The sequence below is a fragment of the Penaeus monodon genome, chromosome 10 (genome assembly GCF_015228065.2).
Source record: "Penaeus monodon isolate SGIC_2016 chromosome 10, NSTDA_Pmon_1, whole genome shotgun sequence".
NCBI classification, from domain to species: domain Eukaryota; kingdom Metazoa; phylum Arthropoda; class Malacostraca; order Decapoda; family Penaeidae; genus Penaeus; species Penaeus monodon.
This window is the reverse complement of record NC_051395.1, coordinates 22904397-22919396: the sequence shown is the minus strand read 5'-3', so window position 1 is coordinate 22919396 and position 15000 is coordinate 22904397. Positions and strand designations below refer to the sequence as shown.

Here is a 15000-nt window from a genome sequence, read left to right as displayed (position 1 = left end):
AGCAGAGGACTTACTAGGGGAATGAGGGTGTGAGAATATCATGGCTGTGCTTGGAGGAAACTTGCCATATAGTACCAGGTTGATTAGTGGATGCCATATACTGTAGATCTCATTGATAATTAAAGTCATGGGAAAAAAGCCCATCAGTTTTAGACAAGCCATGCAAGGTTATTGCAGATAGTAATGCCAACACATTATGCAAAAAGCCATGATTGTGATGTAATGCAGCTTGTTACATGGAGATATTAAAAATCTAAAGAAATAATTTGCTGAGTTACTTATGAGGAATCTTTCTTCCTTTTTTTTTTTTTTTTTTTTTTGGGGGGGGGGGGTATAAAGTTGCAATTAAGGCTGGCACCTCTACTAGATTTTCTGATTTTTGTACATATATGTTTTGATATTCATAGGTTTCTGTTATCATTCCCACAGAATAGTTTCATTACATGCAGAATTAGGCTATAACCAATATCTTTTAAAATTACCACTCAAAACAATGCAGTAAATGCTTGGTGGAGAAAGCAAAGAAATTGTGATTTTAGGGAGTAACTTTGATGTCGTAAAACTCCCTAAAGGTATTAAGGAGGGGCCTTGGCATACCTTTGGGAGATATTTCAAGGGTTCAGAGTTATTATTATATCTCAAATTGTCAAGATTTTTCATCCTTGGTTATTTTTGTGAGGTTGGTTCCCTGTAATGAAATCACTCTCTCTAACAGCTGGAGGTGCCATGACATTTGGTGCAGCCATGGCAGTCATCAACCTACTAGTGCGGCCTCTATCAAGCTACCTCCTCTACCGCATAGTCCAGGACCGAGCAGGGTCATACGGCACCTTTGGACTGCCTTCTGGATTTGAAAGCATCTTTGGTGAGTTCTCTTGTTCCATTTCCCTTTAATAAGTAGCTGCATAGGAACATCTCAAACTATGGATTTTGTCATGCGTCAGCTTTCTGCCTCCTTCATGTAGGCTCTGCTCAACTGTCTCATTATGGAGATTCTTTATTCTTGTCCAGAGATCTCTAAAGTAGTCAGCATTCAATATGTGTTAATAAATTACTAATTGGGTCTGTAAAGACTTACGGCTGATTGTAAGTTCTGGGAGTCAAGAGCTGATACTATATAAGAATTTAGATTCATGAAATATCATAATAGATTTAAATTACAACCTAAGTTCTTTAAGAGGACCATCCCTCAGGAAGGGAGGTTAGAATGGTGAATTGTAGTTAGTTAACTTACAGTGCTTGTAAATGAATGAGGAAACTATGTAATGGTTATTATGATTACTTTTTTATGCACCTTAAAACCTGCCATTTGTGTTTAAAAGTTCATTAAAATGCAAAAGGCATGCTGTTCTGAATAAATAGCAATATCCAGTTATTTCATTGAGTATAGTGGCACCTGTGTCAAAAAAAAAAAAAAAAAAAAAAAAAAAAAAAAAAAAAAAAAAAAAAAATATATATATATATATATATATATATATATATATATATATATATATATATATATATATATATATATATATATATACGTGTATGTATATATATATATATATATATATATATATATATATATATACATATATATATGTATATATAGTTGAAATAGCTGTAGAATACATTTCTAGTGGAAAATGTGAAAAAATAAGTTCAGATTTTAAAACCTTTGTGGGTGGTTAGCACGGTATAAATCCTATAAGAAGTGCAATTTTATGCTCCCCAACATGCAAAAACAACATTGAGTTATCTGAAATTATTATCTTTTTAAGATCAGATGATCAGAATAAGATGCACAGGATGGTTCCCAGAAATAAAGAAGAAATCTGTTATTGATAATATCCATGTATTCATTTATTTATTTTGCATGCCTTGAAATTGATAAGGGGTCAAAGATTCCATGATGAAGTCAAAGATCTAAAAAGCTTAGGGCCCTTGATTATATTGAACTAACAACTATTTCCCTTACATCGGCAGGTGGACGACGCAGCCCCTATGAAGACATTGACCAGCCTCCTCAGCAGACGCCTTCTGGGATTGACACACAGAACACTGCAGCTCCAGGGTCGCCACCAGACAATCTCTTCACCACTTAAATACCCAGTTGGCAGTTGGCAGCAAGAAGCTTCATCTCTTGAGCTTTCTGTTGATGAATATGAATTGTTTTCAGCTCTTCAAATGGACATAATTGATGATTGCTTTAACTGCCGGTAGATACATGCCAAGTGAAACAAAAGGGAAGATTCTAGTCTAATGATTATCTTTGGCTATTCAGGTTATTTATCTGAGGTATGGAAAGAATAATGCAAATAACAAGTGTGATAGTAATCCAGAGTATCAAAATAATATCACTGTGTGAATTTCTTTGATCATGATTAGAATAGAGTATAATATTAACCTAATGCCACCAGGAAAGTGTAGTGTTCACTGTAGTATTACCCTATGAAATATCATTACACATAGATGGCTCCACAAGTGCTTATCCACCAAGGAGTCACATTAGTAGACCTTGCCTAATTTCACTTTTATATATATATATATATAGATATATATATATATATATATATATATATATATATATATATATATATATATATATATATATTAGTGGTATTATTATTGTAGACATTATAATTATTGACATTACTAATGGCAATATAAGATCAAACAATATATTTCCAAAATTAAGGAAAAGGGTAAACATGGTACTTGTAATTGGATCATTGGTGACTTAGTACTGGTTGAGCCATCATTGTGTAAAGACAGTTAATAAACTAAACACAGTGGCCATGGCATGTGCTTACTTGCCATCCCCCGTGACATCAGGTTAGATATTTACTTCACAATGGAGAATTTTTATAATTTCCCATTATACATTCCATTTTTACTAATCCTGCACAGTGTTTATTTCACAAACAAAGTTTGAATTAACATATAATAGCCTTAAAGAACACATGCCCATGCACACACAGACACATAATGCATACACTTGTACAAACACAAATCTTTGCACATGCATACTATCACTGGTACACTTACGCCCACACCAACCCAGCCACCTACATACTCGCCCACCCTCTGTCTTTTCTTCTCTCCCTCACATTCTCCCGCATCCATTCATAACTTTTGTTGGCTTTGAAGGGAGTGTAATTTTGAAATATAGGGGAACTTGCAAGTTGTGATAGCACATCTTTTCCTGCTTTTTGTGGCTGTAACATTCTTCCTTTATTTCTTGGTACCCAATTTAATTTTCATCTGAATCTTGTGTACATTATACTCTGCATTCCATAGATAGGAGTATACATTATGCTGGTTTTAATCCAGTGTAGAAAGCTTTTTTTTTTTCAGTATATTCCATGCTTATAAGGTTTAGATTGCTCTCCCTATTTTTTACAATGGAAATGCATAGCGATTGATTTTAGAATACTGTCCAAAAATAGAAATAAAACTATATAACAGAATAGTTTAATATTACTAAGAGTATGTATAAGAAAATTATTATAGTAAATTTAAGTATTTTTGGTACTTGGACACACACATGCACACAGGTGTGTGTTTGAGTGTGTTACATGTACGTATTTGTATGTATATGTGAATGAGTGTTTTGTGCATATGTGTGTGTGTTAGGGTGTATATTGTTTATGTATATGTATATGAATGGATTGTGTTCATGTGCTTGTGTGTACATGTATATTTGCATTTGTGTGTAAATGCGTGTGCACGTGCGTGCGTGTATCTTGTCTGTATGATTTGCATATTTACACAAGATAAACACATTTGATCCTATCTCCCTTTCACAGTAAGACCTGAATGTAATGTTTTAGTTCACACTGGATAATTATTAGAAAAAAAAAAAATTGAAGTTCTGTTAAAATCTGTAATGTATTTTTTTTGTGTGTGTGAACTATAATAATTAATTTAGATTACAGTATTTATTGAACAAGCAAAAGTAATGCATTGCAGATGAAATGCATTAATTGTTTTAAGTGAGTTTTTATAACTGCACAATCATTTAGAAGTTCTTTAAAAGAGTGCATGCTTATATAATTTCACCATAAGATGATTAAACTGTACACAACCTTTTGGTTAAATGAAGTTGGAAACCTGCATTTATTAACATCCCATATTCGAAAAAAGGCTGGAGTAACAAAGGTGCTGGAGGTGAATTTAATTTATTAATTCCATCTTTGCTCTTTCCCTGGCTTTTTCTTTTGTTGTTGAGTGCACGATCTGCTTTATGTATGTGCAAATGCGAGTAAGAGCATGCTTATGCTTGTATGTAAGTGTTTAAGATAATAAATGGTGTTATAGAAAATGTGTAGAATGTGTATCTATTTTGTTATAACATTTAAGGTTTAATGGACTGCTAACACTATTTCTGGTTTTATGATAAGGGTGGTAAACAGCTTTCATATGTCAACCCTTTCTTTTTTCTTCTTCTCTCCAATATATCTTGATGTTTGTATTTTTCCAAGGCATTTCATATCTTTTTTTATCAAGAATATTTAGAGTTATAGAGACATTTATGAATTATACCAGAAATGTGCCATGGACGTATATACCTGTGTTTAAAGCATTTAATAATAGTGGATCTAGAGTTTGTTAAAATTCTGTTGGTAAATGTGAACAATTATCATTCCATTTGGTACATTATTCTGATGTAACATATTGTCTGATAGATTATAGAATGAATTTTCAAATACATATGTGTACTTACATATACATATATATATTTTTTATTTCTTTATACTTAAAATTATTAGATATGTGGTTTTTAGTGATGTGTGCATAAACCTAAATGACATAGTTATGAATTGTCTTACACTTAAACCGTAGCAGCTCTGCTTGTGCCTTGCTAGGCTGGTAAGAGATTGTTTTCAGCCAGTGCTACACACAGTGATGGCTCCTAAACAGAATCGGAGAAAGATTATCTCTGCTGCCAAGACAGGTTATTCTGTAGGTGTAAGTTGGATTATTATATGCTACATACCAAAATGTTCTTTGTGCAGAGAGTGGAAGTTATGTATGTATGCTCTTGAAGACATGGGAACTTACAATGCAAATTCTTGTATTATAATTCCACCTTCAGAAAATCTCTCACATGTTTACAAGGGTATTCTTTATTTTGTACTTAAATGGAAAATGATTGTGTAGATTTTGTTCCTTTAATCAATATGTTTCATGTTGCTGTTCATCATAATAAATCTGCCAGTGATTGCTGCATAAGAAACTATTCTGCATGTCTGAGTGTCCTAATTTTTTTTTTTTTTTTTTTTTTTAAGTCAAAATAAATATTAGTTTGAATAATTGATCTTTACATATTTTCATCTTTTTCTATGTGATATGTATAATTATCTCCATTCTCTAAATGAATTTGATAAAGGGAATGTGAATCTTAATTTCTCCTCTTTGTGAGTCAGAGGAAATACATCTTAATCTTCATCTGGCTTTGTTGGCATACTTTTGGTGTATTTTTACAAAAGTATTCTTACAAACAAAGTAGAAACTATATATAACATTTACAAGCAAAATCTACATTAGCTACATGTCCTACATATCACACATAAGCTACCTTCCAGGACATGAAAATCACTAATAAATAGGTTCCTTGATGTAATCACACCCACCTTATAACTATAACCCAACAAATGCACCTATTCTATAGTAACACAGAAAGACAAGACACTTTATCTGATCAATCTCTGAGTAACTCGACCCACTTTAACCCATTCTGTACAATCACCCCAGTTGGCATCTTGTCTCCAAGTTCAAATTTCTCCTTTAATTGCCCCATTCTGTGAGATCTGCCCCAGTTGTGTCCAAGGTAACATCTCACCTGAAGTTGGGGTTGCTAGTCCAGGAAGACATTTAGTTATATTAAAAGTTCCTTCTCCTACTATAAGGATATTAGGCAGTCTACACCCACTTCATTAAACCCCTTCTTTTCTTTCTTCTTCTTTTTTTTTTTTCTTTCTTTTTTTTTTTTTTCTTTCTTTTTTATAAACTACCTACTGCAGAATTAACTCAATGTTTGAGAGCCTTCCCTCAGGTTAAGTAATTTATGGGAGCTTGCCTTTACATATTACCCAATGCCTCCAAGAGTCCCCAGTAATTATAATGGGTAGTTTGTTATAGTACTGTAATTGTAAACTCTGGTACAAAAAGTGCATAGCTATCAAAGCTACCACAATATTATCAGCTGCCTCACAGTCCTCAGATGGGAGTACATATAATGACCCTTAGTAGATCCAATGCAAACCTCCTAGCTCTGTCACTCTGGGATGTCTCTTTACAAGAAAGGAAGATACATAAAAGAATAAGCACCAGGAGGATACAAGGAATGTTAAAAGAGTCAATTAACCCATAGGCCATGGGTACATATACTGTCCACTGTATTTTTTTTGTGAATTTTGTTGCACACAGATAGTTCAGCAAGTACTCAGACAGGAGTCAGTTAGTAAGCTCCATTCCTTGAATTTTCATATTTTTTAAATTATTATCGACATTATGATTATTATAATATTAAAATACTAATATCAATAAAAATAAAGAATTTTCCTGTAAACAAGGAAAAAAGATGAACAGATGTGACAGATAGGACTAGTAACTGATTCCTTGGTGACTAAGCACTTGTGAAGCCATCTATGTGTTAAACAATCAACAAATAGAATTCACAGTGGACATGGCATGAATGTCATGATGTTATCGTGGCACAATTGGTTGAAACTTGGAAACCATTTTTGTAGAAGATTGTGCAACAGTCTAAATCTAATTAACAGTGGTTAGAGGGATTGTATTTTTTTATGACCTAGCTTAAGCAGTGATTCAGTAGTTTATTTTCAAGAGGCAAATTTATGTATAATTTTCATTGTGTGATTTTAGTATTTTAAATTATCATTTGTAATTTTAATATAATTGCATCTGTCCTTAAATGTGTTTTCTCTGATGTAATTTATGTATAACTGAAAAATCATTTTGATAATTATGCTTTCAGTTTAACTTATATGATTTCTGATGTAAACTATTTTACATTTTTTTCTGTAATACATACTGTAATTTCACCACAATAGAAAATCAGTTCTAACATTATACATGCAAAACTAATTTTTTAAGGTGAAGCTTATGAACTGTTTATAATAACTGAGATTATATTAGCTCAGGTTTATATAATGTGAAATTAGATGTGTATTTACTGACTTCGGAAAATTAATAAGGGGAAAGTGAGTAGTGAAACTTACGTAAGAAGTAGTTAAATAACTGAACAAATCATATTAGTTTGAACTGAATACATCACATTGGATTGAAGATAGACTAGATATGTTGTTAACCCTTTTCTGACGGGTAGTATTCATAGTGGCCCGGGCCTCGCTGCCGGGGGCTTATATCGTCACCCTAGCATGCACGACCACTCATGCCAAATACCAGCATCCCATGCCGTTTCTTCGTAATACTACGAAGATATGTTGTATTTTCAGTTTTCATTATTTTTTATTTTTAAAGTCTCTACTTGCCAAACTTCCAGATAAATTGAGACTGAAGGGTATTTTTGTTGTTATATAGACTCCATAATTGATCATTATTCGGTCTATAGTCCGAATAAAATAAGCAGTGTGCGGCATCATGGAGTTGAAATCGTCGGTTTGTTGCATTTTTTTTGTTTGTTGCATGGTAAAAATGAGAAAGTGTTAAAACCGACTTAATCCCACTTTCACTGGCAGAAAAATAATCTTTTGCCGTGATTATAACAAAAAAAAACTCATGGCATGTCTATACATACTCTATGGCATGTACGTACGTGCCCCCGGCAGATGGTCCCGCCATGCCATGGCATGTGCGTACATGCCACCCGTCGGCAATGGGTTAATGATCATTCAGGTGGATTAGGAGCATCTTTGTATAGGAACTTCCTTACTAATTCTTGGGACTGAGGCCCATTGTAGGGGATAACCCGTGCCTTCGTCCTCAGCCCTCACTTCAACTAATTTTGCATGGTCTTTGCTTCTCCTCCTTTCCTTTTTCTTTTCTGCATCCCCATGTTCAGTCCACTTATCCTATACGTTAACTCATGTTTGCCATTTTTGCCACAATACTTTATCATTATGCTCCCTACTCCCTTAACCTCCTTCCCCTTTTAACAACCTTTATATTCAACCCCATCAGCTCCCCTTCTTTACCCTTTTCACTACCATACTACCCTCTAGTACTGTTCAAGCTATAACTTTACCATAATCATTAACTATTCCCTCACCCTTTTTGCTACTATACTTTACCGAAGCACCAAATGACCTTTGATGTCATATAGCACTTTCTTACTAGGGGCTTTGCCCCCAAGCCTCATGCTATCTCTATATTTTATATGCTGCTAATGAGCTTAGATGTTGGTGCAGCAGAAAGTTTTCAATAAAGAAAATTTTCCTGCTGAGTATTAATCATCAAATTTCTGGTACTGTATACAGAAACATTTCCATAGAGAATGAAAAACAGTAATTTCCCAGCTTACAGAAAAGGCTAATATGTTATCAGATTTGGGGGCTGGAACTTCTCATCTGAACGCTTTTCCACTGAGGATCAAAGATCTTTTTAGCAATTTGAAAATAGATCTTTTAACATTGCAATAGCCTGTTCTGCCAGATTAACTGACTGGACATTTAGTAATGTGGTCACAAGGGTAAAATGACCACTCCAGGCAAGAATGGCATTACTTACTGTACACTTTGCCTATATATATCTATAAATTCAGCTTATCCCAAGAAAGCCTCCCAAACAGAGAGAATAAGGATTGATGCATTCCTCAATCAAAATCCAACTGATGAATACCAAGTCATTTTCTTGATCTCAGTTCAGTGCAAATGGTTAATGGGTAAAAGCAAAACAAATGTGCTAGACATCTAAGGTCATGGAGCACTATAGGAAAGTACAGTGAAGGGTTAGTGAAGCATAGTTGAGTTACTAGCTATTTGCTATGTCAATTTTCTAGAATATTGAGAAGGTTAAAGGTGGATAAAGAAGATGAGTGAATGGGTTAAGGGTAGGGTTAGGTAAGGGGATTAGGTTAAGTTAAGGATATGTATGCACCTGAGGAAGGAGAAAAGGTTGTCAAAGTAGAAAGTGTGAGATTCTGTAAGGATGTCTGATAGGGTGGGAGGTCCGTGAAGGGATGATTCTGAACTAACTCATGCATCATATAAATGCGAAATTATCCCCAAGGCAATATGGATTACTCCCAAGATGTAATAGTCAGCACTTCTTTGCAGAGTAGTAAATAGACTTAGACTGGGGGGATGCAAATTGTATTTCTTGATCTTAAATCTGCCTTTCATATGGTAAGCTTTTAACATGGCTGAAAGTGCATGTATAAAACCAATCAGTTCATGTTCTCTTCAAAGGAACTGAAGATACTTATTCTAAATTGTTTGAACCTGACACCTAACGGGATATACTCAGTCTAATGATATTTAACATTCTTATGCATTGATTATTAAATGATCAATAAATTCGGGCCCGTTATTCCTTTATCTGCTATGCTGATTATTTTCTTTGTTAATGTCCCTAAAAAAGCATTTTATCCCTCTTTTATATTTAAGCATTATATCTTGCTGCTATCAGTATCTTAAGACTATAAACAGTGTATATGTATTATAGTGGAGGGAACATAGCAGTCAGGGTGCAGAGTAATGTGTGCTTTTGTTGTATATTAAAAACATATTTTGCAACATCTGGAAAGCAGGAGAGTTCATGACAGGTCTTGTGCTTTGCAAAATGAGTTGGCAGGAATCTTTATAATTATTGTTTTTTTATTTGATTTTTTTAAACATCTAAGGTCATTAGCAGTGTATTTAAAATACAGTGAGGTGAGGGCTGAGGTCCAAGGTAGGGATGAACCGCCACATTGGGCCCTAGTCTCCATCTCCTAAGGCCCCCAACAACAACAATGAGCAAAGGAAGATTTATAAGAAATGAATTTCCATCTAATATTATAAAACACAGGACCATGCTATCCATTTTGTGTGTCTATCAATCACATGTTGGAATCCCGAAGCATGATCATGCTGATCACCTAGCAAGGTCAGCATATGATAGGCAAAGTGTGGATGTAGATCTTAAAGTACCTCTTGCTTTGATTTCATGTATTAAGAGAACTTCCTGCAAGGGGGACTTAATAGAGCAGACAAATTCTGCTCAGTGTATTAGTATTATATTAAGTTTGTTGGTAAGTCTGTGAAATCTGCATTGTGGAAGACACTGAATGTAAAATATACAATGTATTAGTAAAGATGTAAAGATGTACTACAAGAAAAAAAAATGTTTGCTGGTCATATCATTTCTTTATGGCCAAATGCAGGACAAGCATATTTGGTTATCACTATTTGGCTACGTTCATAACAAAAAATAGCATTATGTACTGCATACAATAAATTATTAAATCCCATTTATAATTAGAATATAGAAGCTTACCATAACACTTCGAGAAGATCAAAATCATGGTATTCAAACCAGATTTTATTGACTGTTTGACATAATACATCCGTAATACATAATACGTCTGAATCACTACACATTCAGAAATGTGTTCAAATATATTGCAATAAATCATAACAAGCAATTATTATCTTTACAAGAAGTTTTTCCTCTAACGTAAGAAGCGAAGAAATTAGACTAAACGAAACCCTTGTAACCTCAATGAAGTTTCTTGAAGTGATGCGAGGCGGGACCCGGTCGGCCTGTGGTAGGGACCAGGTTCTCCCAGTGCTCCCTATTTGCTCTACGATGGGGAGAAAAAAATGGTGAGATGTGTGTGTAGTCACAATTTTTCTTCAAATATGGATGTTATGTATTCGTTTGGACTATTATTCTCTTTTATTCACCTGGCGATAATAATTAAAAAAAGATACAAAGATGTAGAGTAACTTTCACGGTCAGTTCTGTGGTCAAGCAGATATGTGGCTGAAAACGGATGGAATGTTCCCTATTAACGAGCCACTCACCTCGCGCTAATGAATTCGTATGAGCTATTCCAGATGCCTGCGCCCCAAGGCTCGTGTTTGGCGCTTGAAGCCGGGAGTTTCCCCCGCTCTTCGGCCAATTCTTCGGCGATGGCGCGGATGTGGTAGGGCTCGAAGCCGCAGCAGCCGCCAATGTAACGCACGCCCACCTCGTAGGCTGCGCGGGCGTACTTGTGCACATCGAATCTCGTAACTGAACGGGACTCCAAGGCTGCAGGTTGGAAGGCTCTGTTTAACGCCAAGATGCTCAAATTCTGAAAGCTTCAAGTTATACTGGCTTAGTACTAAGGTTTCTGCGTCTCTAAAAGGGGATTACACACCCAACGGATATTCTGGGCAGCTGAGGTATCCGTATCTGTCTGTGCCCGTCGAGAAGAATCCGTTGGGCTGCGTCATGAGGAAGGGGCGAAGGCCTTGAGCGTCGAGGGCCTCCTTCATGAGCCTGATGGTGTCGATGGTCATCAAGGGGTCGAACAGGCAGTTCACGCCGACTGCGAAACACAGCATTTCGATAATTTAATTGCAGGCCTATTCAGCTCTAGATTTGTCATATCAATGAGTTAGTGTTTGTGATATCTGAATGCATCTCTGTCTTTATTTTATTTCATTTGTTTAAATAGGAAACTCATTGATATAGAAAAGTAAGGGTCATGAAACCCCATTCGCCCTGACCACGCCAATGGACCTGTTAGATGACGGGCTGATTATATTCACTTCATCTCACTTTAGAATTTGCGAGTTTTATCAGCCAGTAGATGAGAATTGCTAACTTGGTAATAATGTTAAAAATATAAACATAAGAATCCTGTGGATCTGAAGCTAAAAAAGATGACTGACCGACGTCAGCGCCTGCGCGGGCCATCCTGACGGCACACTCCCCCGGTGGGACGCCGGTGAGGTCGCCCTCCTTGCCGATGCACATGGACGCCGCCACGGGCAGCCCGCACTTCTTCGCTTCCTCGATCGCCCATTCAATTTCCTCGACGTAAATGTAATACTGTCAAGATATGGTAAAAAACAAGAATGAACTGGATAATGTTTTCTACTGTTCCGCAGTTTCATAGAACCTGAAGCTCACTATAACCTCCTTTTCTGTATCTATATCCTTCTCTTTCTTTGACATCTCCCACTGGAAAATAAATGTAAAAATTCAATAAACCATTTAACTCTCACAAAAGAAAAGAGGAAATCTACGAAAAGAAAAAAAAAAACTTTTTTTGCCATTGTACAGTATCATCACGACAGTGTCACCCATTACCATAAATTTCCCCATCCCACGCCTTACTTCAACGATAAGGAAATCGACTTTGTTCTTCCTTAACGTATCCAACTGGGTCCTGATGACGGCCTGTACTTCCTTCTTCCCTTTTCCTTCACGGTAGGCATAACAGTGTGTAATTCCTCCGGCTACCAACGCGTCGCCTTCAGCTGCCACTTCATGAGCCAGTGTACAGGCATTGTCGTTTAGTTGAGAACACTGCAGATCGAGGCAGTTACTCTACTGTTCTTGTAATCGTTACTGAGTTTAATATTTCCTATCATTATTCGTTTTCAGGATCAGCATTATTATCACTATCATCATTTATTAGCATTTGTTATTGTGAGTATCACCTTCAAAGTGCCCACAAAACATTTCTAAATATAATTAACATTACACAAGATGTAAAAACGACAAAGCCCCCAAAAGGTTGATTTTCAGAACAGTGATTCAGGGCAATTAGAGAACAAGAACTCGGGGCAATTAAATAACTGGGATCAGGGAAACTAAAGAGCAAGGACTTAGGGCAAACAAATACCAGGGATTCAAGGCAACTAAAGTACAAGGATTCAGGGCAACTAAAGAACATGGACACAGGGCAACTAAAGAATGAGGACACAGGACAACTGAGGAACAGGGATTCGGGACAAATGAAGAACAGTGACTGAGGACAACTAAAGAACAGGGATTAAAGGCAACAGAAGACGGGGATTGAGGGCAACCAAAGAACAGGAATTGAGGGTAACTGAAGGACAGGAATTGAGGGCTACTAAAGAGATTGAGGGCAACGGAAGGACAGGCTTTGGGGGCAACTAAAGAACTGGGATTGAGGATAATTGAAGAACAGGGATTGAGGGCAACTAAAGAACAGGGGTTGAAGGTAATTGAAGGACATGGCTTGAGGGCAATGGAGGACAAGGATTGAGGGCAACGGAAGGGCAGGGACACGGGACAACTAAAGAACGAGGACACAGGATAACTGAAGAACATTGACTAAGGACAACTAATGAACAGGGATTAAGGGCAACAGAAGAACAGGAATTGAGGGCAACTAAAGGAAGGGATTGAGGCCAACGGAAGGAAAAGGGATTAAGGGCAACTAAAGAACAGGGATTGAGGGCAATTGAAGGAAAGGGATTGAGGGCAACAGAAGGACAGGGATTCAGGATAACTAGAGGAAGGGATTGAGGGCAATGGAAGGACAGGGAATGAAGGCAACAGAAGACCGGGACACAGGGCAACTGAAGAACAGGGATTCAGGACAACTGAGGAACAGGAATTAAGGGCAATTAAAGAACCTTACAGAGAACTTCTGGCCGTTCTTTAAATCCAGCACGTCGTCGGTAGAGAAGAACGTGAAGGTCTGGAGGACATCGCTCCCCGCCAAGAGAAACTCGCGATGAAGTTGCTTGACTGTAGTTGGGAGTGGGAGGGTGTTAGGTGTGGGCTGTGAGACTGGGCTGTTGGGCGTTGTAGATAAATGGATAGAGAGGAAAGGAGAGAAGGGAAGTAGTAAGAGGAAAGGAGACGGGTGGATAAATAGGGTGACGGAAAGATCTTTGGACTAAAAGTTGATTCCGTTCCAGCTTTTCCCTCTCTTCGTCACCTCCATTTGTCTATACCATTTTTCATGTCACTTTCTATAACTCAGCTCATATACTTCTCTCTTCAACTCTACCGGCTTCAGGGTGCTCCACAACGGCCTCTGGAGTCCAGTTCCCTGCTTTAACAAAGCCTCGTTTTTCCAGCGCCATGACGTAACCGCCGTCTCCGGTCACAACGCCATCTCGAAGGCGCTCCAGTAAACCCTGTGTATATTTTAGGGGATGTATTTTATTTAAATAAATGTTTTTAAGCGATGTATTTTTTATAAGCAAATTGTTATTTGGGTGGATCTTTTACATAAATAGATAGTTAAGATATACAAAAGGACCGCAGATGTATCGCGGAGACTCAGTCCAGCCTTCCTCGCCTCGCAGTGAACAACCAGCCAAGGTCTAGATAGTTATATAGACTTTGCAACCGGCTCCGCGATAAGCCAGCATACACTGTCTTGGCGCAGGTAGCTCGTGAAGTCACAGTTAATCATTGTTAGTCTTACAAATGCAATTTACGTATTTTTGTATTTTGATTTGTAGGTAACCATACCGAAATACATATTCATTAAATGCTCATTCCTTAAATGTGATTTGTTCTATTTCATTTCGTTTATAATGCTACTTTTGTTTCCGAATTCTTTAGCGATAACCCAGTGAAAACGATCACCTACTGAAAGTATTACGATATCGGGGATTTTCAGAAAAATATAATAACTGTGTTCCAGCTGCAAAACTTTCTCAGAGGTTTATCACTTCCCAGCCACCTTATATCTATAATCGGTGGTGATCGGGAGGGGCCCGGGAACAGAGTGATCTTCGTGGTACTGTAATTTGTGCTTCTAGGATGGGGTTCTTTCGCTAGTTCGTTCGCGCAATGCCGTGTCGAATCTTCCGTGGCCGAATCTTGCTTCGGGTTTTTCGTACTAATATTCTAAAATTGGGCTGAACTTGGTAACGAGAATGACAAGTAGTTTTTAAACGGTATGGAAACTTATATGCTGTTCTTATCTTTTTATTATAAACATTGCCTTCTGAAATTGACTAAACAAAGAGTGATTTTTAGTGAAACAGATTTCTGTGTGAGAATCACATTTAATTTGATTTTTTTTTATACAAAAGCGCTCGCAAACACACACACACACACACACAC

The 15000-nt window shown here is 36.8% G+C and overlaps 2 protein-coding genes across 3 annotated transcripts in view; one reads left to right on the top strand and one right to left on the bottom strand.

Moving 5' to 3' along the window:
- Nucleotides 1-2533, top strand: part of LOC119577943 (type-1 angiotensin II receptor-associated protein-like) — a 14843-nt gene extending 12310 nt beyond the window's left edge. For both annotated transcript variants that reach the window (XM_037925631.1, XM_037925632.1), the window contains 2 exons: nucleotides 716-865; nucleotides 1969-2533. In XM_037925631.1, coding sequence (XP_037781559.1) covers nucleotides 716-865; nucleotides 1969-2087 — 269 coding nt within the window. In that variant the 3' untranslated portion in view covers nucleotides 2088-2533. The remainder of the gene's footprint in view (nucleotides 1-715; nucleotides 866-1968) is intronic.
- Nucleotides 2534-9812: 7279 nt separating this feature from the next.
- The window catches only part of LOC119577942 (betaine--homocysteine S-methyltransferase 1-like), a 6145-nt gene continuing 957 nt past the window's right edge, over nucleotides 9813-15000 (bottom strand). The window contains exons 2-8 of the mRNA XM_037925630.1: nucleotides 13931-14060; nucleotides 13556-13665; nucleotides 12280-12471; nucleotides 11832-11991; nucleotides 11315-11485; nucleotides 10977-11205; nucleotides 9813-10753 (exon numbers count right to left, since the gene is read on the bottom strand). Of these exons, the coding sequence (XP_037781558.1) occupies nucleotides 10669-10753; nucleotides 10977-11205; nucleotides 11315-11485; nucleotides 11832-11991; nucleotides 12280-12471; nucleotides 13556-13665; nucleotides 13931-14060 (1077 nt within the window). The 3' untranslated portion in view covers nucleotides 9813-10668. The remainder of the gene's footprint in view (nucleotides 10754-10976; nucleotides 11206-11314; nucleotides 11486-11831; nucleotides 11992-12279; nucleotides 12472-13555; nucleotides 13666-13930; nucleotides 14061-15000) is intronic.